Genomic DNA, 26281 nt, shown 5'->3' with positions numbered 1-26281 from the left:
ACCCATTACATTCATCAGTGGCTTAACTACTTCAAAAACTGCCTTAGACTCTTCTAAGACTCTCCTTTTTATACAATCCCATAGTCCGTAGATCTTCTAAAGCCGACACAACTTACATAAAAGAAGGCTTTATGACACTTTACATCTACGCGCTCTGCACCCACGAATTGCGGAGACTTTACACTTTACATACCAAAACTTGGGCTTTTAACCCCAAAATTGAACTTAGGGGACCCTGTCCCAACAGGCCCCCAACACAAATATGGTGACTCGCCCTCGAGTCATTCTACTGGCGCGAAGATCTTGCTGCGAAGACCTCCCAATTCGACTTGTATCACTGCAACTTCGACTGTGCACTGCGTGGCCACCTGCTTGACCTGTTCCACGAGCTGCTCCGTTGCTAGTCCTGCGCTATTTGCCTGGATCTTCTGTTGTGTTGTTTGCACGCTTGCCAACTTCTCCCTAATGGTGGCGAAGAGCACATAGGCCTCATCCAACCAAGGCCCCAATCTGGTGTTGAGGATTGCCTCTTTTCGCTGCGCTGCTTCTGCTTGTTCTTTCAATTCCTTTGCCTCCTGCATCTTTGCCAATCTCTGTCGTACTGTTGCTGCAATTCCCTTGCCTCGGTATTTAACCTCTGCAGGTTGGGATATTCTTGTAGACTCGTGAGGACCTCCATGGATTACTCGAAGAGCGCAGTGCATTCTGCTACCGCAGCATCTATTGCAGCGATTGCATCCTTGGTAGTTGCCTCGCGCTGTTCTTTGACCTCTAGTGGAGTTGAAGGTTGTACCGTCAACTCGAGCTCTGTAATCTTTAGGTTCAACTCAAACTGAACCTTGGCCATCTTTGTCCGTGCATCGCACACACCTGCAGCCAACTTTCGAATCTTGGCCTCCACCGGTGCTTCTTCTGGGATATGCAGTTCTAGAACGGTTTTGCAAGCTTCTGCTACCATTGCTGCGGTGCGCTCATTCTTCTCCTGGACCTTCATGTGTCGATCGCGGTCGTTTTCTCTACGAACATCTGTGTGTTATTGACCTTCTGCTCGCTGATCACACTTAGCGTGCACTGCTCTCAGGCCCTAAGTTCTGCAATCACACCTGCTTGCAGCGTGTAAAGGGTTTCACTTAGGAGCACAGCCAAGTTCAAATCAATATTCTTTAGAGCGCTGACAGTAGCCTTGTCAGCTTTCACCTCCGCAGTCAGAGCTCCATCCGGCAGCGCGACGGCCTGGGAATCCAAAGAACGAACCATCTCCACTGCTTCAGTGATCCCTGGCGCCAAACTAGTCGACACCGCGCTGCTCTGCCCTACACTTGCTTGCAGTTGAGTAGTTTGGATCTGTAGCTCACGCAGCCCCGTCTGTATGGCAACCAAAGCTTGTTTCTGCTGCTGCTCAAATTGCTACAGCAGTGATGTTGTTGCGTCCCTTACCTTATCCCCAATGTCATCCAAGTCGCCCTCTGTCAATGTGATTGAGTTTCGATTTAGTGGCCTTGGTCTTTTTACGCGGCCCTTCTTTTTCCTGCTCCCTGTTCCGCTTTACCCAGAAGGGAGTGCTTTCCAGATCCGCACCACCCTGTTCAGACCGCTCTTCTTCCTCTTTCTGTGGTGACGGAGACTTCTGACTTTTGTCAGAGTCGCGCTCTTCCTCTCGCTCCTTCGCGGCGCGCTCCACTTCTGCTTTGGCTTTTTCCTCAGCGTCCTTCCGTTTTTCAGCGATCTGCTGAATCTTCAACTGGGTCTCTTCCTTCTTCTGCTTTCCTGTGGACTTACTAGACCCGGCGGACAAATCCGATTTTGTGCGCCACTCGACTGACCAACGATCGAGGACTGCTGCTATGGCATCATCCGTCGCGAGGTATGGGAGGTCATACCACTTCTGTTCTGGGTACTTTTACACCTGGATGGAGATACAGTGGAAGTCCGCTTTGAACTCTACGTATCTCGACTACTGCTCAAAGACGGTGACAACCGTGGCTTGCAGTTGATGGCTGCGCGGATGCTTGCCTCCATCAGCACCCAAAATATTTTACTCTCCTTGACTGCTCGACATCCTTTGTGGCCTATAGCGAAGAAAACTTCGCTGCTATTGGCAGATCCTTTGCGATCGGATGAAACTGGCTATCCTAAGGTAATTCCCACGCGACCAACACAATTGATAGCAAAAGCCATGCATAATGGAAAGTCTTGCTCTGGTCTTGTGCTTCCCTGCAGTTCGCAAGGAACTCACTGCACAGGTTGCGCGCCCAGTTAAATTGTACGCTCTCCGCGCATTGGGCCCCTAATGAAACCACTGGTGCTGGTACCTCATCTGCGCGACACTTCCTCATTACCTTCCTAACCAAGATCTAGGTCGCCACCTTCACCCCGGGGTCGGTTATGCTGGAAATAGAATATCTGCGCGGCTTCTTGACAAGCTTAAACTTGTCCTTCATCCTTTCAGCGAGGTTGCGCTCACCCACCTTTCCGCCAAATTCCTTGGCTGGATTCAACCCTGAATGTGGTAACAATGTGATCCTATGGATCAACATATCCGTGATTGGTATCAGCTCTCCCAACCACAGGCACCCATCGTGCACCAAGCACAACAACTGTTTGATCACAATCAAATTTATGGGAGCGCAGTTGTAATGCGGCACCCAGAGCAGATTCAACAATCCTGCCTTCTCCACCCCTCTAATCCACTTCACCGGCTCCAGCGCGGTGACACCAGAATCTTTGTAGAACACGCACATCATGAAAGTATCAGTCGCTAGGTGGGGGAATTGCTCAGTATCCACCAAGTCCCAATCCTTTAACTTCAAATGTGGGACATGCGCCAAGCATAGACCTTCAAATGTGATTTGGTCTGGTAGTAGAGGTGTATTAAGCATAAATTTTCCCTCATCTGGATCCTTCAGGACCTTCACCTTGCCCTGGCATGGAAGGATGTATTCTGGTAGCTTTATGATAGGGTCTACTCCCTCAATATCAATATTTTTTGCGCCATCATCTGCGCCCTCGTCAGCCTCTAGGTCTACCACCTTGCCTTTCTCCTGTGCAGTGGGCTTCTCTTTTCTCGAATGTTTTCTTGGCGACTCGCAAATTGGCAGGGTCTGCTTCTGTTTATCTTTCTTTGTCTTAGGACCCTCTCTTGTCGGCGTAGGCCTCGGCTTGGGCGACCTCGACGACTTTGGCACGTCTGCAGGAACCTCCACACTTATGCCCTCAGGGGTAGCTCCCTTAGAGGCCATAGATCCTCCAACACTTGCAATTTCCATGGGTGCGGACATGAGGCTATTAAGGAGCTCTTGGGTTTCCTTAGGCAACTTGTCAAACACTGAACTGACCACCAAATCCTCAAAAAACGCAGGGTTCATGTGCAACCGATAGCACGACACATCAACTCTCAAAATGAAAAGTGTTTTTCATTGGGTGGCCATTTGTAATTTATAGGCAATTTCGAATTCAAATCTGACCTTCCCCCCAAAATACGCTCATAAATGCTAGATTGGAAACAAATTTTCAAAGATTTCCTTGATAAATTCAGCCTTAAATGTCGCCCCCCCACTCCTCTTAGTCATTTTCTCACTATCAAATCATGAATAGTGACCGTAATGGTCACTTTCTGGCTGCCCTGTGCGGTCTCTCCTCCTATAGCGCAGCTCCCTTCGCGCTTCTGTTGATGCTGTGACATTCTTTCATTCTGCGTAGTTCCCCAGTCACGCAGCTGTACAACCAGGGCGGTGTAGTTTATAGTCCCGTGCCTCCTTGCAGCTGCCTGGAGTGCTAAGACTGTGCTTCCATCATATAGTCATCTGGCCGGATCCCCGGTGTATGGCTTCAATCAGCTGCCATTTACCTTCCCTGGAAATGGATCTCCATTCAATTTCACCAACTGAACTGCTCCACCATCGGTAATCTCTTTGATGACATATGGCCCCAGCCAATGCATTTGAAATTTCCCTGGAAACTTATCAAACTTGCTGTCATACAATAAAACTAAATCATTTACCTTGAAGGTGCGCAGTTTGATGTGCCGATCGTGCCATGCCTTTTCGCGCTACTTTCGAACTTGTTGATGGAATCCAGCCAAAAAACCGTCTTCTTCAAGTTCTGTCAGCTGCGCGAGCCTTTCTTCCAGGGCTCCGCGGTCAGCCATTCTTGTGAACGCCGCTATGCATAGACTAGGCACAATATACTCCATCGACATCACAGCTTCTATGCCATAGACCAACCTGAAAGGCATCTGTCCAGTCAACTTCTTGCAAGTAGTTCTGTAAGTCCATAGCACTGCGGGTACGCGCATGTCCCAATCATTCCTTTGTGCATTGCAAACCTTCGTCAACGCATTCTCCAATATCTTATTAAACGCTTCAACCGTCCCATTAGCCTGCGAGTGATATGGCGTGCTTTTCTGATGATAAACATGGAATTCCTCTGTCAGAGTGCTGATCGTTTCATTAAGGAAATGTGTACCGCGATCACTCATCAAAATCTTCGGGCAACCGAACCTAGTCAACGCATACTCAAAGAGGAACTTTGCTGTTGTTGCCCCTGTACAGTCCTTCACGGGCTGCGCCTCTGCTCATCTGGTCAAATACTCAGTTGCAGTGATGATATACCGCGCACCCATCTTCTTTCTTGGAGGCTGAATCGGTCCTACAAAGTCAATCGCCACTTCTCAAATGGTTGTAATGACATCTGCGGATTCAGAGGCAGCTCATCTCTCCACAATGGCCTACCGGTTCTCTAACATGCATCGCATGCCCTACAATAAGCTTTGGAATCCTTATGCAGTGTTGGCCACCACAACCCAGCGCGTAAAATCTTCTGCGCTGTTGCTTTTCTTGCATAATGTCCTCCTGCATCTCCTCCATGAGCTTCAACAAGGATGCTGTTTCGTTCAAACTCAAGCACATAGCGTCGCAGTATTTCATCTGACCCCATTTTATACAAATGTCCTACAATGACAGAAAAGTCTGTCGTGCGTACCACCAACTCCTCCTTTTTTTGACTAGTATATCCTTCTGGAGTCATTCCCGTCATCAGGAAGTGTATAATATCTTGAAAGTGATTGTCTGCGACGCACACTGCAAAACGTTGCGTGTCAGGCAGTCCTTCCTCTAGATTAGTAGGCTCCTAATCTAGGTGGCTCCAGAGAGACACACAGGACAGAGGACTGATGGAAGCTCAAAAACCGAAGTGCTCGAAAGTTTCTCAAACCAAGCTCAGGTTGTAGATCTCGTCGTCCTGATTGCAACAGTGCGAACGGTTCGTCAATGCGAGTCTGGATGAGAAAGTTAGAAGTAGTCAAATTTGGGTTGACTTTTTGATGACTGGGCAGGCTTAAGGAGGCCACAATTTGGACTTTTAACAGCCACCGGATTCCGGGCAAAATTGTGGGGTCGTTAAAAAGACTCCTACGGCTTAAAAACAAAATTTAAAAAAATGGCCCATTTTTGTTATGTTAATAAAAAAAATATATATATAAAAAAGGGTAGCGGGCCACCAACCTCGCCACCCCTTATCCGCACCAACTGAATCCATAAAAAGAAGAAACTATGTAATTATGGAGGGGCGGGCCATGACTCCTGGCCCCTCCCCCACACCACGGAACCACGGGACCCATATTAAGTGCAAAGGAGTTGGGTGGGCCGGCCCTTGGGGCGCGGACCCAACCCATTCACGCAACCATCCTTATTGCAACCACCACGGCGGAGATGGGTACGGTGGGCGGGCTGCCCAAGGCGGGCCCGGCCCAACCAAACCTTAATTTAAAATTTGTTTTTGTTTGTAAAATTTAAAAAGGGGATTTGTTATATGTAAAAGGAGGAGACGGGGTTTGATCGCCCGACCAACTCCATATTAATCAGCCTCCTAACCAACTCCACCAACCACCCACTTGGGAAAATCCGCCAGCCAAGTTTTATTTAACCATAAGTTGTCAGTGCGCCCAGGAGGAGGAAGGCAGTGCACGCAGTTCGAGGCAAAATTTTGCGGGAGGGGCGAAATTTCACTTTGTCAGATTTTGACAAATTTTATATGGTTTCAGCACTTCTCGACGCCACGATCGCAATGGCGTTGTCCGTGTCTCCATCATAGTTCTGCATTTTTCAGTCATCTTTCAGTATGCAGATGGAACCATGATCGCTGCAAAAACAAGGAGCGGAACCATGATCCTTGCAATTTTCCCGAGGAGGCAATTTTTCTCCATGTCGGAATATAGTCAAGTTTATACTTGTTTTTCACGGTTTTCCGCAGGGATCGCAATGGCGAGGTTAGATTTGCCATTTGAGTTGCAGATTTCCAGTGCACCCATGGAGCAAAATCTTTGAGTAATCTAGGGGGAATCGAAAAGATTCCTTGAGCCCCAGATTCTCAACTTCTCAGTTTTCAGATTTTGGACAGTCGATTTTGCACTATTCGATGCCGCAAATCTGATGGTGCATTTAGATTTCTCATTCTCTCATTCTATTCTTCAGTCACTTTTCTAAGTAGAATGCAGGTGTCAACATCCATGTGCAAGCAGTCATACGATTGATGCCGTGAGATCGATGGTCCAAACAGCTTCAACAGTTTGACATCCGCTTCTTCAGATGTCCCTTGGTTGTGAGCTATATGCTGTGTTCATGTACTTCTTCTTTATGCATTGTGCTGCATAGATCCTTGTTGATGTTTGATGTGGGATCTTGTTTCTTACTCATTTTATGATTCCTGCTTGATGAGACGCGGAATTGCCTATGTGATGTACTTGTTGTCATGATTCATCATGTTGTGTTTTGAGATCCCTTTGTTGTATGTTGATGGGATACTCATGTGTCGCCATGCATGTTTGCTTTGAGATCCCTTTTATGCCATGTTGGCGGGATACTCATTATGCATGAGTTTTATGTCATACTGATAGGAGTCTTTTGATTGAGAGTTCCTGTAGCGGAACATCTCTTAGATCCACTCCTGCGTGAGGGCATTTTCCTTGTATGATATTGACGTCACCTCTATGTACATCACCACTATTGACAACACTTAATGCAATGGCCTACACCATCTTGACTCCGAGGCCCGGAGACATAGCCCCTCTTGGACAAACTCCGTTATCAACGTCTTATGTTTTCATGTGTCCTGATGATTGACATGTTCCTCTTCTTTATAACATGCAGATGTATTCATTATGTTCTTTTAAAAATGCAATTTAACACATCACGAAAGTAAAAGGTCTTGGAAGGGTCCTTTGTCACACCTGGACCTGGATCAACTCCTCTCCTGTTTCAGTGCACGGTAGATGATCTGGCCCTGCATTCAATCGTCCTGGCTTCACAATTACTTCGAAATCATATTCCTGAAATAGCAGCAGCCATCTGCATATCTCCCCCCCAACACAGGCTTGTTAACTAGGTACTTTAATGCAGAATGGTTTGTATACATCTTAAAGTGAACGCCTTGCAAGTAATGTCTGAACTTCTAGAGTGCGTACACCATAGCCAACCTTTTTCGCTCTGTCGTCGAATAATTCTTCTTAGCCTTAGACAACTTCCTACTTGCAAACGCTATAGGGTGATCCAATTCTCCGTCATCGGCCTGTGTCAGTACTGCTCCCAGCGCAATACATGACGCATCCACATGCACATGAAATTCCTTCTTCCTATCCGGGAAGACTAGGATAGGTACGGTGACCATCTTTTCTTTCAACACATCTAGGCTCTGTTGACATTCTTTATTCCAACAGAATGTAGCATCCTTCTTCAACAATTTTTCCATTGGCGCGGTAATCTGGGCATAACTCTTGATGAACTTCCTATAATATCCATTATGCCCTAGCGTTGCGCGCAACTGTTTCATACTTCTTGGCGCTTCCAAATTGATTATGACCATGATCTTAGCACGGTCCGCCATTAATCCTTGTCTGCATACCACATGACCCAACAAGATCCCGAAAGGAACACAGAACAAACATTTCTTCAAATTTAGTGGGATCTGATACCTTCAGCATGCGCAAACTTGCTACATGGCGTTTTATCGGCCCAAACACCGTCCAATCATTGAAGTATACTTCCAAAAATTTGTGAATGAAGTCCTTTAACGCCACGATGACTACGCGCGAAAAGATCGTCGGTGCGTTCTTCAGCCCAAAAGGCATGACAGTGTATTGAAAGCATCCCCATTCAGTCGCGAAGGTCGACTTGCTTTTATCTTCCGGTGCGATCTTAATCTGATGGTACCTAGAGAACCCATTAGTGAATGAATATGCTTCCTGTCCTCCTACATTATCCAACACTTCATCGGTGAACGGAGTCGGAAAAGGATCATGCACGCAGGCGTCATTCAACTTCCTGAGATCTACGCATATCCTTATTTCATCCTTTTGCTTCTTTTCTTGAACTACCATTGGGCTCACCCAATCAGATTCTTCCACCGGTTCAATAATACCTGCTGCAAGCATTTTATCCAACTCTAAGTGGACCTTTTCTTTATACTTTGGATTGAGGTGGTAAGGCCTTTGCTTGATCGGCTTCGTGTCCGGTTTTAAAGTAATCTTCATGACACCCAAGTCCCCTATTATCCCTTTCAAGTCTAAAAACTTCGTAGGGAACAAGTCCTGATATTCGCGGAGCAACTCAGCGACCTTATCTACTGTGGCATCATCCCAATAGTCTCCAATTTTTGCAAATTTCGGCTCCGCGTCTGTGCCAATGTTTACTTGTCTCGTCTTGAGCGGCGCGGTGATATCTGGATTCTCTATCTATGGTCCCTCAACTTCTCGGTGACCTTTTGTCTCTGGAATCTTAATGTTTCTTGGATCCTCATCTTCTTCTTCAGCAGTCACATTGTAGCACTCTAGCACGCGTGGCGCAGCTGGGTGGTCCAATCTGGTTGAATCAAATCTAAAGGAATCTGTGGTATTCTGAAGATCGCAACCTTGACCTCTTGCAATGCCTCATCAATACATTCAAATCCATCCTCAAAGTTGAATGTCATCAAGAATCCTTGCTGAAAAACATCCCATTCTTTAGTGCCACGGCGGAGCTCTGTCTCCAAGCACTAGTTCATCAGTATTACATCCAAAGTATGGCAGAACAAGTGCACCCACTCAGGCTGAGGCTCCGCTCCATAAACTTCAGTCCATTTTGCTAAGTGATCGTGGATCATTCCTCCCATCATATTTCTCTGTTAATCGAACTTTTGGGCGACCAAACCGCAATCTCATCATTTTTCTGTACACGCGCCAATCATCAAAACTGTCTTTGTGCGTGCCCCACCATCTTATGGGTGTAGCGCCCAACGCCAAATCCAAGGCTTGGAAGCGATGTTTTTTCTGGCACCTCCCTTTCAAATGCATCCATAAATTTATCAACATCAGTTAAACCATCATAATAAGACAGACTTCTTACCTCCGACGATACACAATGCAACGATTTAGTCATCATATTACAGCACGACATAGATACTTTGTGCAATCGGTTGTGCCAGTGCTCCAACTCATCTGAATCTGATGTGCAGGAGCTTTCACGGTCCCATGCAATACGTCCATTTGCTGTCGGATTCACCCAATCTTGATCTCGCACTGTTATCTTATAAATATGGTCCAAATCATCGTCACTTTCATAATCGCGGACTGGTTTAGTATAACGCGGCCTTTTTGTAGAGTCCAGGGGTACTACTATGCGTAGAGATTTCTTCTCAAATATCATCTTCAGCTTCTTCAAGTTTATCACCCCATTCATGTCAGTGACCCTATCGATCCCAAGGACCACAGGGTAGGGATTGCTATCATCCACAATCTCTATCACTTCAAAATCAGCTAACATGCTGGCATCTTCAATATCAACTATCACTCCCTGTAATCTTCCCATGGGGATGATCTTTTGTTGATTTTCCATCCTTAACTGAATCGGAGACCACTGCAGCGCAGGTCTCCCCATTCGCTCCCACGTCTGTTTAAGCAAAACATTCGCGTCTGACCCTAGATCCAAAATAACTTGATCCATTTCATACTCTACTATCTACGAAGTGAGCCTCATCTCACGCCCTGTTTGTGCCTTATGCTTACCAATCTTCCTGACTACGTGCGGTCCTTTAGGAGCGTTTTCTTTTCCGACACACTTGTTTATCAGCTCCTGTAATCCTTTCACAGCCTTGCTATCGCGTAGCAACTTCATACAGGTCTCCAAGAAAGTAGTAAGCATAGAAGGGTCCATCTCTTCCGCTGGCTTATCCTGACTTCCTGAGGTATGTTGATTTGGGGTAGCAACGGATGTGCTTTAGCCACGAAAATTGGTGGAGAGGCTAAGGCACATGATATCTCCAATACCCAGAAAGGGTTTGGGCAGATTCTAAATAGTATGGAAGATATTAAAATAATTAATAATTTTAATGGAGTCCCTAAGTCTAAACTAAGGGAAAATAAAATATTAATGTGAATTAATGTAAAACTGTGTTAGAATGGTCCAAAAGTCATGGATCAAACCAGATCTAATCTTAGTCGTTGATCAGGGACTTAATCTCGGCCATTGATTTGTCAACGAGAAAAGTATAAGAGGAGGCTTGAGGGTCACTTGGAGAACACACTGAGGGAGACCAGTCAGTTTAATTTCTGGAGCGGGGTTAGCTGAGGAATTTGAACTAGTGGTCTGGTGATCAGTTAAGAGGCAACAAGTACGGAACAGAGAGACGAGATCAGCCACTGGAGACCAGCGCTGAGGCAAGAGAGGTAGACGCTGAGGCAGTAGGAGACTGCACAGTCACTAGCTGGGCCTGCGTGGGTGACGCAGAGAGGCCCAGGGCTGACACAGTCAAGCAGGGGCTGACATAGAGTGTCTGGGAGCCACGCAGAGGTCATCCAAGTTGACACTGGGACTGGGAGAGGTGCTGGAGAATTTTTCTCTCTGTGGGTAAGCCAGTTTGGCACCTTGTTGTAATGAAAAATTGCTGAATAATAAAATCCTCCCTTGTTGCACCGGTTTTCCCACATTGGGTTTTTTCCGGGGACTGTTGTTCAAAATAATTGTGTCAATGTGTTGATTCTTCTACATGTGTTTGTTTCTGTATTACGATGTGATATCTGCAGCAAAATTTATTTTAATGTTTATTGAAGGAATTTCATAAATAACTTATTGAAGAATAAGTAGGAAAAGTAAATTAGTTGTTACAGTGATAGAATTTTCAAAAGGTAGAGGCCTTAGCGAAGATTTTCTTTGCTTCCATAAATGTTTCCCTCGTGCGCTCCAGATCAAACCCAACCTCCTCTGGAGCTTTGTGGACCCATTCGCTTTCTTCAGACTGTTTTCCTTTATCTTCGCCAGTCGTCATTCCGCTTCGCAACACAATATTCACAGTAGGATCCTCTTCGCGAGGCTCAATCCTCATCATGTACAGGTTCTGGGTAGCCTGCTGAGGTTGCGCCCCTGTTTCACGTATCTTAGCTGGTAATACAGGGCAGTCTTGTGTCGTGTGGTCAAATTGAGTACAATATCGACATGATAGATGCGTCGGGTTCGTGCATTCTCGTGCATAATATCCTGGTCCCCCATAGTTGTAGCAAATAACCTGCCCCTGACCTCTACCAGGTCCTCCTCCTCCTCGGCCTCGTCCACGCCCCTGATATCGTCCTCTTGCTCCCCCAACATCTTGATCTGGAGGCCGAGTTTCTACCTGCACTTGATATGTGGGCATTTTGTCCATCATTAATTCATAGCTATGACAGTTACGCTCATCATGACCCACCGATTGACAGAAGTTGCAGAAGAGTTGTTGCGGTGTCTGTACAAATTTCTGCAGCAAGTGACAATTGTCTGTCACATGTTTTCCAGCTACCTGACAGATAGCACACCATAGTGCGGGCCTTGTACTTGGCCCTACTTGAGCTTCTAACCTCAGAGGCATCGGCCCTCCTGCTGCAACATAATTCGCGAAGATTGGATAGTGATCTTTTTCATGCCCCTGACTTTTGCATTTCAAGCACCAAACTTCTTCGCGCACCTCTGGCCGAACTACTCTATCCTTCTTCAGACTTTGAAACTCTAGGCAAAGGTTCTGCAACTACGCATGAATCTGTTGAACTCCCAAATTAGCATCTTGCATTAGTGTCTCATGCAATCTCATCGCAATCTCCAGGGCTTCTGCCTGGGTCCCAATCTTTTGCTGTGATAAAGCAACCCTCAGATGAGGCAAGAGCGAAGCCACAAACCATTCGCAGTGCTGCCCATCCGTAAGATTCATGTTAGCTTCGCGGATCGTACATTTCAATCTCTGATCCAGGTTCTAGGGTGTCTTGCTAGGCTTCATCATGATCTCCTTGAATCCCACAATTGATTGCGTTTCAGACTTAGGTCTACTGAATTCCTTATTCAGCACAATCTGAATGTCTGCCAACGCAGCTGTCGGGTTATCAGTGTAGTACTTAATGTACCACGTTAGCGCATGCTCTTGTAAAGCAGTAACCAATGTTGCTTTCTTCATCTAATCATCTGTAATACCCTGAGCCTCCCATATAGCCTTCCGGTTGAACCAAAACTGGTCCGGGTTCTCATTTCCGAAGCCCTTGAACACGAGCAATTTTACTGAATTCGCCATATTGAACGGTGGCGGAGGTGGTGGCGGTGTGGGCGAAGGTGTATGTGGTGGAGTTGAAGATGGAGGCAGTGTGGGTGGATGGAGTATTCGCGGGAACCCTTGTCTTATCAACTGAATAGCGCTCTGCGGTGAAACCTGTGTTGATTCCTGGTCGTCACTTAGAGGAGGTCCAATCAGCGGGTTATATTCAGGGCCTGTTTTTCTTCTATCCCTGAAGATCTTTCTACTTCGCATAGATCCAAACATCAAGGTAACTGCATAACCCGCTTTTCACACGAGCATCTTAATCCAAGTATTTAAAGACCTTAAATACTTACCTCGCGTCCTTTGAAGAAGCGGCGCTCTGCTTCGCTGTAACAGACCGAAGTATCGACCGCGAACTTTGTCACAAATCTTCCTATGATACGATCGAGCCAATGATAGACAACGTGTGCGATCTTATCTTCAGAGGTTTCCAATCTCCGCACTAACTCCAGTGTCCACACGATCGGACTGTCAAGCCTCCACCTTCCTTGGCCGTCTGCCAATTTAACGATCCACTTGTATAATTCAACTGGGAAAGAACATAAGAAGATTTCGTGTATCTCTGTGTAGAAATATCTGTCCAACCACTGTTCTTTCGTCAATCATGGATTCATGTTCTCTTGCGCCACGAATTCATGGATCTTTCTATCCAACAAGTCTTCAATTTCCTTCTTAGTCGGATTCCAGTGATGCGACATCACACATCTCTTTATGCAGATTCCGGTCCCGACAACGGAACCATTTGTTGGCTTAGTGGGCCCTGACCCAGGTTCAACGTAGTTTAGAAAAAAGAATCCCTACACTACTGGCCCTTTCGGCATTAATCCGCAGAGCGCGGACTGAAGTCTCACCTGAAGCAGTATGGGGGGATGCTGGAACCAAGTTTCCGCACCCAGAGATGGTAGTGATGTCGCTTTAGGTCCTAGTTCTACCTTCGTGTAGATCGATAAGCTTTTTAGGGCTTATCAATATACTTCTCTTATTCGGCCTCTAGACCTTTTTACAAACTCTAACTACCCTACACACACAACTGCAGAGGTCTGCACACTCAGCTGCGGACTTCTACCCTAGGCCTCTATGCACATTGCTGTAGAGTCTCTCTTCTACTCTAAGACTCTTCGCTTTTAGCTCTTACTGACCCATTACATTCATCAATGACTTAACTATTTCAAAAACTGCCTTAGACTCTTCTAAGACTCTCCTTTTTATACAATCCTATGGTTTGCGGACCATGGGTAGATCTTCTAAAGCTAACACAACTTACTTAAAAGAAGGGTGGAAACCCTTTATGACATCTACGTGCTCCGCGCCCACAAATTGCGGAGACTTTACACTTCACATACCAAAACTTGGGCTTTCTGCCCCAAAACTTGGGCTTTTAACCCCAAAATTGACCTTAGGGGACCTTGTCCCAACACTGAGGGATTAGGATAGGCTGGATGGAGCGTCCAACTTTGTGGTCTGGAAGGCCAGGATCCTGTCCATTCTAGGCAGACATCGCATTAAGGGCTTCGCCTTGAGAGTAATGGCTATCCCAGTTGGCCTAGTAGCTAATGAGAGGTATGAGGAGGCAATGGCCAAGGCAAAATGCATCACCCTTGATGGGGTCAGGGATCATGTCGTCCCACATATTGCTGAGAAGTAAATGACAAAGGAGATGTGGGACACCTTGAAGACATTGTACCAGCGTACTTCCGTGCAGAGGAAGATGCTCCTTGAAAATCAGCTAAGGTCATACCAGATGCAGAAGGGGGAGCAGATAGATCTCTTCCTCAGTCGGTTGAAGGAGATTCGGGACCATCTGACTTCCATAGGGGCCATGCCGGATCAAGAGTTGATGGTAAGGACCGCACTTAACCCAGTCTCTGAGGAGTGGGAGACATTTGTCCAGAGCATATTGGGCAGGGCGAGTCTTCTAGATTGGGAAGAACTGTGGGTGACTCTTTGTCAAGAGGAGATCAGACGGCTAACCAAGATGGGAAGTAGCAACAAAGGAGTTTGGATCAAGAAAGAAGAGGAAGAGGATGCAACTCTAGCATCTACAGGACATCAGGAGAAGAGGAATAAGAAGGACCTCTCCAAGGTCAAGTGCTTCCATTGTGGGGAACTGGGTCACTATGCGAACCAGTGTCCAAGGAAGAAGAGTAAGGGAGAGGCTTCTGACTCTAAGGCAGTGCCAGTGAGGGTGGAGAAAGAAGTCGAGGAGGATGAAGATTGTGCCATGAGTGTTCATGTACTTATAGAGAAGAGGTGGGGAGACATCGAGCTATAGTTAGGAGGACTACAGGCGGTGAGGGGAAAGATCCTTGAGGTACCCAAACTCTTGGATTAGATCCTTGCTACGGGAGCCCCAAAGTGAGAAGTAGCAGGATTGGCAGATGTCGGTAGAAATGGATGCAGATGAAGCAGCAGAGAGTGCTATAGTGCAGGAGTCCCCAGGCAGCATGAGGCTAGTAGGTTGCAACAATGCGAGAGGCACGAAGAGTGTTGCACTAGTGTAGGATGGCACAAAGAGGTGTGCAACAGTGCGAGATGTAGGGAGTTGTTGCGGCAGCACAAAAGTCAGTAGAGGGAGCACTTGTTAGCGGCTGAGAGAGCTTCAACATCGAGAGTGTTTCTAGCCTGACAGGGATGTTAGAAGTTGGGTGGATCAGTTACTTACTGCTCAGTAACTGAGTTGCAGTGCAGTAGCACGATGCAGCATGATGAGAGGGGGATGCAGTGCAAATGCAGTGTTGGGAGTATGGATCAGCAACAACATAAATGCAGAGGGAGTTGCCGTAAGGATTCAATGGTGGCAGTGGCAGGGCCATGGGCAGCAGTACAGGATGTAGCAATGCAGAGGATGTGGGCAGGGAGGCCTAGCATCAGCACAGGTACCGGTGCTAGATAATCAGAGTGATGCTCAGTGAGGAGTATTACTAGAGCACAGTCCTCGCTAAGAGGGAGTGTTGATTTAGGGTAGCATCGGATGTGCTCTAGCCATGAAAATTGGTGGAGAGGCTAAAGCACATGAGATCTCCAAGACTTAGAAATGGTTTGGACAGATTGTACCCGGTTTGGGAGATATTAAAATAATTAATATTTTTAATGGAGTTCTTAAGTCTAAACTTAGGAAAAATAAATAACTAATGGGTATTAATATAAAACAGGGTTAGAAGGTTCCAAAAGTCATGGATCAAGCCAAATCTGATCTTAGCCGTGAATTAGAGATTTAATCTCGGCCGTTAAAGGACCAATGATAAAAGTATAAGAAGAGGCTTGAGGGTCAGTTGAAGAACACACCAGAGTGATCAGTCATTCATTTTGCTAGAACGGGGTTGCTAAGCAAAAGTGAATTAGTGATCAGTAGCGAGGGGTAGTGAGTACTGCGCAGAGAGGCAAAGACAATGCTAAGAGACCAACGCAGAAGTAGGAAGCAGGAAGCAGCAACTAGAGCAGGCCACGCAGAGCCCAACAGAGACAGCGCAAAGGCCAGAGGGACTGTGTCATGCACGCAGAGGCTGTAGGAGTGACGCAGAGGGTCCCATAGGCTGTGCAATGCCTCAGAGGGCTGACGCAGAGGGGTTTGAGGCTGACACAGGTTAGCAGGAGGCTGACGCAGAGGCCAAAAGGGCCAGCGCAGAGCTTCAGAGACACTGGAGAGGGTTTCGTGGGACAGGTTTTCTGAATACCTGTTTCCGAATAGAGAGGTATTGCTGCCGTGTATTTTTTCTCTGTCGAGTGAGCTGGTTAGGCACCCAGTTGTACTCAAGGAAATACTGCATAATATTAGACCCTCAGAATAGCTGCATCGGTTTTCCTGCTTTGGGTTTTTCCAGGGACATTTGTCCAAAAATAATGGTGTCACTTGTGTGTTTGTTTTCTTTAAGCTGTTGATTTGTAGATGTTGTGACTGTGTTGTGTTTATTTCGGTATTTAAATGTTTTAAATAACTTGTTCAGAATTTACAAGTAGAAGAAATAAACTAGCAGAATACAGGTTAAATTTCTTAAGGATAGACTTAGCAAATTCTCTAAATCTGGAGGGAGCAACACAGAGGAGGGACGCAGATCATCAATGCAGAAGGGTTGACGCATGACCTATGTAGTCACTGCACAAAGGATGACGCAGAAAGGCAAGCAATAGCGGCAGGAGGTCCTCTTTGGGGTCAGAAAAGTGCTGTGGAGTGTGAGAAATTCACCAGTAAATTTCTCTCAGTGATTCTTCTTCTATTTTGTCTTGTACATAATTTATTGCTGAAGATTAATAAAATAAACCCTCATCTGTTGCACTAGTTTTCCCACATTGTTTTTTTTTCGAGGACAATCATCCAAAAATCACTGTGTCACTATGGTTACATCTGTGCTAGTATTTTCCTTGTATTTACTTTTCGTAGAATTTTATTTGTGAAGGTTGTAGTGTATGTATTTTGATATTTGCTGTAGAAAACTACAAATAATTTGTTTAAGTGATTTAACAAATAGAAGAAATATTATCAGTAATTGCATTAGGATTCAGAATCACCGAATTTTCACATGGTATCAGAGCACTGGTAAAGTAGGAAGAGCTCGGTTGCAGACGAAAGAAGGGTTTCGAAAAGCACTCCATAGGTAGCAATTCGAAACCCGAGAGACGATGCGTAGTCAATATGCTAGGTGAACAATATTTTCATGGAAAAATAATTCTCTGAGTGAGTCAGTAGAGAATAAAAGTTTTCGGATCGAGATTTGTTAGAGGCAGAGGGAGTAGTGCAACAGTTTCCACGCAGAGTAGCGAATTCAGTGTTGGGAAGGAAATAACTCAGAAAATTATGGATAATCAAGAAGCCTAAGAATTATCTTCTAGATTGGAAGATGAGTTTGCCTGTCTGTCAGGATCGACTTCAATTGGTGTCTGGTATATTGATAGCGGAGCTTCAACTCACATCTACTTGTACCCTGTTACCCATCTAGTAGAACTAAGGGGTACTGAATGTCTATAATATCATGATTCTCCGATTGTTGCGGGTGTTTTTGTTATTTGTACCAAGTCCAAACCATAATCTTGAGTCCTGTTACCACTCAAACCAACAGGGGACCTAAAAGGGTTTCCTATGAGGGCAATTGCTAGGTTAAGGGCAACGGTGGAGGCTAAGCCCACTGTCACCACAACTAAGTCTAACTGCTCTTCATGGACTTTCACTAATGGGAGGAGTCCCGGTAGTGTAGGGATCACTTGTAAAGTATATGTCAATGGATAGGTGTAAAGTGACCCTAGAAATCCTTTCCCAAGGATATAGTGAAGAATGGAGCTTGCTTGCTCTTTAAGCAAGGGTTGTGGTTCTCTGGGGGCAAGGGGTGAGGATCGAAGGGTTGAGGGAGATGGAATAGGCTTATAGTCAAGGTTCTGAATCCCTATAATCCTTGGGAAACTTCGATTCCCAAACGGTCCTTGACATATAATCTTTATTGAAAAGCGGGAACACATGGGGCCAAGTGGACGCAGTCTAGTTTCAGGGATGGAATGTAGCAACCAATGATGTTCCAATCCTGGACAAGGTGAAAAGAAAGGACCAAACAAGAATATTTACTTCAGAAGGTTGAATTGATCCTGTTGAGATCTAGCCTTGGGGATGCCTAGGCAAAATTTGATCATAGACCTAGGGCTTCAGATTCCCGAAGATTCCACTATTAGAATTGCCTCAAATCTGGAGGAGAGGGAGGGGACCCACCAGTGCAGTAGCCTGTAGGAAATCAAAATTTTTCCTGAGGTCAATTCCTGAGAAATTGATGCCCTAGGTTACCTAATGGGGTTAGACCTATGGAAAAAGGGGAAAAGGTTAAGAAGAGTGTTAAAATGATCACCCCTTTGAGGGATCAGTGCCAAATTCACTTGGGGATATGGAGTCAAGGATGATGATGAGTAAGAACTTGGTTTCTTGATCAAGGAGGCCTGGAAAGTCAGCTTCAGCCAATGTTGAGAGAAAGAAAAGACCTTCAAGCATTTATAATTCAAAGCAAATGATGCAAGCTTACCGAGACAAATAATCTCTAGGACATTTCATTCATATAATATTGGCCCCCATACATTAAATTAGCTAAAACATGCTTAATTCCACATTTCAATTATGTAGCAACTAGCCCTAATTTTAGCAGTATGTAGCAACAAGAATAACAACATCAAATTTACTTACAACGCTATAGAATATATCCAACCAGCATTTTGTTTGCAAGACGAAGCTCCAAGACAAGCAAAATAGCCCAAATCCATATGTCAAAATTCATCCATCTCCAAATAATATCCTTCAAGGAAAAAATGCGAAGTTCTCTATGATTAGAGAGATCCCAAGTCAAGTGAAGCTCCAAATGAATGTATCTAACATCAATATATAGCATCCTAAGGAGTTCCAATTTACCTATGGGCCTACGTTAGCCTCTAATGATAAAATAATGTGCAAATAAAACCCCTATTGGTGACAAGCCCACCAAACTAGCTCAGAAGTGTAAAAATAAGCCTCACAAGGAGCCAAATAATGATATGTACATGTCGTGGGGCCCTCCAAAGGCCTAATAAAGTCCTGAAGTGCCATACTGAGGAATAAATTCCTCAGAATATGATGGACAAGGGGGTGGCCCCTTGTTCTCCAAGGGCACATAAATGATCCCATGGGTCTCCATATGAATTGGAGATACTTGTAGATCCTCTGCAAGGGTCTGAGTGTTGGAATGAATGCTGCCATGACATTGTACAAGTCCTGGGACACTTGCCAAGAGTGTGGGGCTATTGTTGGGGCCTGCTAGGCATAATGTACCAAGCATATCACCATCATCCCAAAAGGGGATCGCTAGTAGTCTTTGAGCATCGATGAAGATCCATGGAGCGCTATCGACTACTGTGGAGGCCAATGGCTCTCTATGCACACCCTATATGTGCCAATGTAGACTTTTGGGATTTAGGATCCCGTATAGGGAGACCAAACCCAAATGGAAACCACCTATAATCCTGCATAAGGTCCAATGCATCCCCTAGGCTTCCAGTAAAACCAGTCATTAAAATAATTGGGTAAAAGAGTTTACAAATCATGGATAACAAAGTGGGTACTTCATAATGGCATGCCCTTTTGTGGTGAGCTTTGGCATGTGCTAGAGACGTGTCTCCAAGCTCCAAAGGGGGTTTACCAAGTATGTCCAAGGTGCATCCCTTTAATGGGGGTGGCAAGTGAAAAATAAGTGAAATGGAGTAGGGAATGAGAAGGGCAATCCTGGGCCACATATTGGGGAATAGGGGGTAGCTAGATAAGGGGAAGCCCACACCTAGGTATGTAATGTGTAGGAAGGAGAAATCGTGGTATATGAGGTGCCCCGGTCTTGATTTTTCCACCCTTCTTTATATGCCTTTTGCCTTTTATGACTTTTCTTTAATCAATTGCTTGGGGCTCAAAGGACAAGAGCATGATGTGTAAGATATAGCAGTGATTACCCCCTTTGAGGTAGGGCGGTCTATTGCACTCCAAGGGTTGGGACAATCATGGGTTCCTAATTAATAAAGGAGGCTCATCTAGGGCCTATGGAACCAAGGTGATGACCATGGATTGGGGTCAAGCTCATGTATTGGCTTTTGCCCATGTGCTAATTATTTTGTCCTGACCATCTTTTGCATCTTGTGGGACAATTTCCTGTTAAATGTGGCCAATTATGTTTTATTTATTTATTTTTAACTGCTTCAACCTCTTGGGCATCATTCCAGGCCTGACCCAAGGTGGGGGCAAGGGGATAGGGAGGCTGGCTCTATGTGGACCCAGAATGGAAATATGGACGCACGTGGGAGAAATGATGAATGGTGTACAGTGAGTGGAAAGGGAGTAATATATGCGGATAAAGGAGCGGGACCACACAACCAAAGTCAGGGTTTCCCAAGTAGTACCACCCTAGAAACAAATTGTCAATAAGGGAGATCCCACGGGACTAAGATCCAAGGGTAACATCCAAAAGAGATCAAGGGGACAAGAGCACAAACTAAGCCCACCCTTTCTGCCAAATCCCCTCACCAATCCATACCCCAAAAGTATCCATGATAAGTAAACCCAATACTCAATTAGCAAATGACCAGACATACCTTTATATTTGGGAGGCCCACTTTTAAACATACGATCAACACAGGTGGGTGGGTGACCACATGGCTGGCTTAGGTGGCAGAGAAATGGCACATCGAGCTAGTAGGAGGCTGCAAGGGGCTGCTGGCTGCTGATTGAGGCTCATCATGGAGAAAAATTTCTCCTGGGGATATCACCCATGAATTGGTGGGTAACAAGTCCCATTGCATTTTCTTTCATTATTTGTAGAGATTAATTTCATTTCATTATCTTATTTTTATGGGGCCATAAGTGTTAAGTGGATGAATATAAAAACTAAGAATTTTCCTGGAATATATTTTCAATCATTATATCATGATTTCTGCAATGCTTTATCAAGAAATGTTGCAAAGTCAGTGCTTTTCCTCTCTTGCCACATCTCTAATGGTTACATTTTGTTCTTGCTGCTCTACAGTTTATGGATCTCATTTTATCATTTAAGTTATTTCTAGTTCCTTTTTTTGGTGTCACTTTCTTTTTTCTGTTTAGCCTCTTAAAGCTATAAATATTTTTCTCTAATTGCATGTATTAAAGCTGAGGGATGAGCTAGAACAGTTACTGGGTGACGACAGAGATATGAGGGAGATGTATCTAACCAATAAATTAACGAGGCATCAGGTTGAAGAGCTTGCTTCTCCTGTTCACTCAACTTTTGTAGATGAGGCACCCTTTCCTTTAGCTTCCAATAAAAGGAAATCAGACAATGAACAAGAAAGGTAAGCAGATTTCTGTTGTGTTATTATGTTAAATTAGGAAGATTAATGCATGCTTGATTTACTCCATTCTCCCTTCTGATATAGTTCCAAAAATTCTGGCAGCTATGTTTTTCATTCACAAGGAGGATCTACCAGCATTTGCAATTTGCAAAATAGAGTTTCTCGATCTAGTAGTACCAACACAAGTGCTGCTACTTCCAAAATTCTTGATGTTGAAGATCTTGAAATGCTTCTGGAGGCATATTTTGTTCAAACTGACAGTACCCTTAACAAGCTTTTCACAGTAAGTATACACCAATTTTTTTTTGTGGTTTTGCTCATTATATTTCGTCATTGCATTCACTTCCCTTTTCTAAGAGGAAAAACTCAACCCCTCCACTAAGTTAATAGGTGAAGGGTTTTGTCATGTGGAATTGTCTATATTTATTTGCAATAATGGATGTGCTGCTTTCTATTATGAATGATCTCCAGGTTGGGTGTTTGCATTTAACTTTTCCTAATTTTCATACTGTGCTTTTATAAAACTACTTTATGCAATTCTATTGCTCTGCATTTTCCAAAGAGATATAAGGTAAAATCTCATTTCTTCAGCTACTTCTAGGTTCTACTTTTGGATTCTCTAGGGAGCATATTGGCATGTCAGTCAGTGGGTAGAAACTGTAATTGTTTGTTTAAACTTTGTCAATTACCCTATTGATGTCACCTTTTATGGAATATCAATCTTGGGAGAGTTCTCAATGTCCTCATGAGGTACAACTTTTTCAAATTCACCTTTCCAAGCCATAAGTTAACATTTTCTTTTCTGTTGGATGATTGATGGTGTCTAGAACAGCACTGAAGGCTTTGTAATTTTTTTGGTTCACTAGGATAGCGGTTGGCTAAAATCTAAATTGAGGGAAATTTTTCTGCCGTGAAAAATTCCAGTGCAACTTAGTGAAGAGTCATTCTGGAGTCTGTACCAAGAGAAAGATATTAAGTGTGGGGAATTCCAACACTAAAGCCAGAAATGGATCATGAGAGAAGAGAACAAATGATTTCTCGGTTGGTTTGAGAATATTCACACTACCTTCTGCTTTATCTAGGTATCGATTGAAATTATAAATTCCTGGATCATAATGTTTTTAAGTCCTCTAAAAGTATGGATAAAATGTTAAAGACAAGAAAACACCAGGGGATGATTGGTGGGCTGTTGCATGTGAAGTAGTAGTGCCAGTCATTCTGGTGTTACAAATATACTAATGTAGCATACCTGTGCTTTTTGCCAAATTCATCAAAGGTAGACTATGTCCTCAGAAGAATATTCATTTCACCAGGAAACATACCTGTTTGATTGATACTTTCTTTGAAGGAGAAAATCAGTTTTATGCAAGATTTGGTGTACTCAAATATGGCACCAATGGATGGGGTAAGTGCCCACAACCAAAATGGCCTTTGTAAGGAAGGTGCATGGATAGATAAATTTTTAGAATAGCCTGGATATGACAGGACTAGGATATATATATATATATATAGATATGAACATGAGCCAATAATTCAGAGTGCCTTTTATGAATTTGAAATTAAAGCCAAAAAGAGAGTTATCATTAATATCAGCAGATGTGATATGTAAACATTACAAGCAATGTGTGTCTCATAACTCTTATTAGTACTAGGTAGACTCCAGAGTCTAGAGTCTACACATCAGATGCATTACAAATTACAAATAATCAAAAATATCTTCAGCAATGTGTTGAAGCTTGATATCATCAATATCTCTTGGAGGATAGGGAATGTTGCATGAAGATGTAGAGATGTCATGTTCAGCTGAAGAGGTTATTGTTGATGCCTCATCGTCAAGCAAATTTAAGTGATTCATGGCATTCGATGGCATTTTCAAGTCAGGTAACTCTCGTTCAACATCCCATGATTTGGTAAGCCTTTTTATGTGTTCTGGACTCGTACGTGACAGAATGTAGAGGTTAGAAGGTCAGAAATTAGGGTTAAGTTTTTTTTTTTTTAATTTTTTTTCCTAAATTTACCTATCAGATACACCCTCCAAAAAACGCTTGATATGTTTTTTGATATGCCATTCCCAAATTGGGATAGGAGCTTCCCTGAATATGATATATCTTCCTGCATATCCTGGCTTATACACTCCTGTTACGTGGAATGATGTTTTGGGCAACCTGCCCTTGTGTATGTGATAAGGCGACAGTGCAACAAACACATTTTCCTACTTCTAGTGATTTATGACTAGTTTCTAATGAATGATATCTATAATTTCTTTGTAAGAAGTGTAAGTACTACACAAGAAATGAACCAAGAAATTCTCTTGTTCTTTCAGTGACAGAGATATATGGTTCAAGCTACTAAGTAGTTAGTCATGCCTTGGATTCATGCTAAGTGGTTGAATCAAGGGCAATTTTATTTTTTTTGAATCTTAAAATAAGACTCCATAAATCATAGAGTTGAAAAGATGAAATAAAATAGTCAGCTGATCACACCTTCTCCTTTGATGTCTTTACTAGGAAAGGAAACTGGTTTAAACTTTAATCTATGTCTCATACCAGAAAGTCAAGAAGGAAAGTGTTATGGACTACCTTCCCTGCACTTGAAACACATGAACACATAATGATTAAGTTGAACATTTTCTTCCTAGGTGAATATTCTTTCGATGCCAAATACACCTGTCCTTCATCCACCATTTGGGAAGCTGCCCTCCAGTTCTACCCCACGACAAACGGATCCATCTCACCTTCCCTCAAAAATAGATCCTGTCCCATGATGTAATATTCCTAAGGGAAAATTAACAGTGGTAACAAGCAATAACAGCACATGCACAATTTTTTTTACACACATAAGTAAACACCCAGAAATTTTGCAAAAAACTGTGGCAAGCTGAGCCATTTTATTATGTATAATGGTAGGAGCAATGTTACCAGACTTGGAATCATTAAGGCAAAAGAGTGAAGAGTTTTAATCGGATCGGGAAAAAATTGATGAATTCAATAAATAAAGATATACATATATTGAATTACAAGAAAACATTTTTCATTGATATTCAATAAAGCCATGTCCAAAGAATGCATAATATCAATAGATGTCCAAAATATCATGAATGAATAAGTATCTCATATAGTTAATGAGTCCAAATATGATCCTAACCAGTGACTACATAGAACCAGAAGCATCTGCTTCTAGAAGTTTATAAAATACTGCATACTAATCAGTAAAAAAGCAGTAATTGAAATCTCTTGATTGCTGCTGAAATGTTATGATAATGGTTTGCTATTGAAATCTTTGACAGAGCACACGCTGAAGCTAACGTTGGAGAACACTGCACACTACACCTCCATTACGTGGAGTAAACTGAAGCTGAAACCATGCCTCTATTACCTTATCAGTGTATGAGTTGTCAGACCTGAGCAGTGAGAAGTGAGTTACGGATTGACATTTAATTTTTAACCTAACTAAACCATGCGGCGAACAATGCAGCAACCCTAAACGTTAAAGCCCGTGCTCGCTAAGAAGAGTGCTGAAAATCACCTCAATCGCCTAAATCACAATTAATTGGTGAGTCGTGAGTCAAACTCGCATTGACCACGAGTCAAACTTGGTCAACGCAAGTTTGACTCAACTAGAGTTGAATCAGATCGTTTGAGGGAAGAGCAGAGTTTGGCTCGCAATTAATCACGAGAGATCGAAGATTCATGTTTCACTGGGTAGGAGTACAATGGGTATGAACAAGTGCACCTAGGCTTGCCAAAAGCAAGCTAGACAAACCCCAAGTGAGAAAACAAAGTGCCCAAATGCTGGAAAGTGACTCCTCCTCTATGCTCTTCGCTGTCCTGAAAATATGCTGTGCTGGCTGGAAAGATGTTCCGATTTGAGGCCCCTAGATTGCTTAGAAAATTTTGCCGAATTAACCTTGGCCTTTCCTCAATAAACCCAAGAAGACGGAGAAAGGGTTGGGCATGATTCTAACCTTCCAAATTTGGCTCGATTTCCACATGCTCCTCCAACCGCTAGGTAATTCAACCCACCTGGAGATATCACCTCTAAGCTCCTCCAAATTGATGGAAAATGCTAGCAAAATTGCCATCCAGATGCCTTTTCAAATCCCAGCTCAATTCGGCCCCAAATATCTCTCCTTCGAGCTCCCACATGGGGCCTAGGAACTCCCTCTACATAGTGCCACATAGTCTCTAAAATGGTGTCACTGCTCCAACGAAAACTCCACAAAACCTCCTAGCACTCCAAATATTCAACAAAAGATGGCCCCGTGCTCTCCCGGAAAGCGCAACAAGTTCGCTGCTCCACAACTCGCTCTCTTTGGAAGTGCGTTTTCTCTCCTATACCCAAATTGCTGAATAAATCCAATGAAATGTCTCGTGCAACATCTGTAACAACTCCCAAATAGTGTAGATCCTCCTCCTTGGGCTGACACTCAAAGTCCACCAAAGGTAGGGTGAGATTTTCACATGAAAATCTCATGTGCTGAACAACACTTGCAGACTTGGCTCAACAACTCAAGCGTGTTAGGTGAGTGTGAACAACAAAGGTTCAAAAGCCCCAAAATGATTCATTTTTCTCCTATTTATCCTTGAGCCCCCCTTTTTCCATGTGGACCCCATGCATCAACCTCACCTTGGCTCTCTCCCTCCAAAAGTGCAAGTTAGCTCAAGGGGTGTGTATTCCCCTTTTGGGGCGGCCCCCACCATCCACTATCATTTCAATTTTCCCGTCTTCTCCTATGTTGGGACCTTCCTTAGCCAAATTAGTCAAGCGGGGCCCTCCTAACCCACTTCTCCTAATTTAAGCACCCAAAATATCAAAATTGACACAACTTAAACAAAATTGTAAAACTAGTGTAGTTACTCGGTGAAATTAATTAGAGGGGACATCATAGTCCTCC

General features: G+C 44.0%; 1 protein-coding gene across 11 annotated transcripts in view; it reads left to right on the top strand.

Annotated features, from left to right (window-relative positions):
• Positions 1 to 26281, top strand: part of LOC149146556 (magnesium transporter MRS2-3-like) — a 283631-nt gene that overhangs the window by 79642 nt on the left and 177708 nt on the right. For all 11 annotated transcript variants that reach the window (XR_016265195.1, XR_016265196.1, XM_089452972.1 and 8 more), the window contains exons 4-5: positions 21206 to 21387; positions 21490 to 21670. Coding sequence is in view for 9 of the 11 variants with exons in the window: in XM_089452972.1 (XP_089309098.1) it covers positions 21206 to 21387; positions 21490 to 21670 (363 nt within the window). In the remaining 2 variants the exon portion in view is untranslated. The remainder of the gene's footprint in view (positions 1 to 21205; positions 21388 to 21489; positions 21671 to 26281) is intronic.

The sequence above is a fragment of the Pinus tabuliformis genome, chromosome X (genome assembly GCF_031772625.1).
Source record: "Pinus tabuliformis cultivar Carrire ecotype Pingquan chromosome X, CPIR1, whole genome shotgun sequence".
Classification (NCBI taxonomy): Eukaryota; Viridiplantae; Streptophyta; class Pinopsida; order Pinales; family Pinaceae; genus Pinus; species Pinus tabuliformis.
The sequence above is the reverse complement of the archived record's forward strand: the minus strand, read 5'-3'. Positions and strand labels throughout refer to the sequence as shown.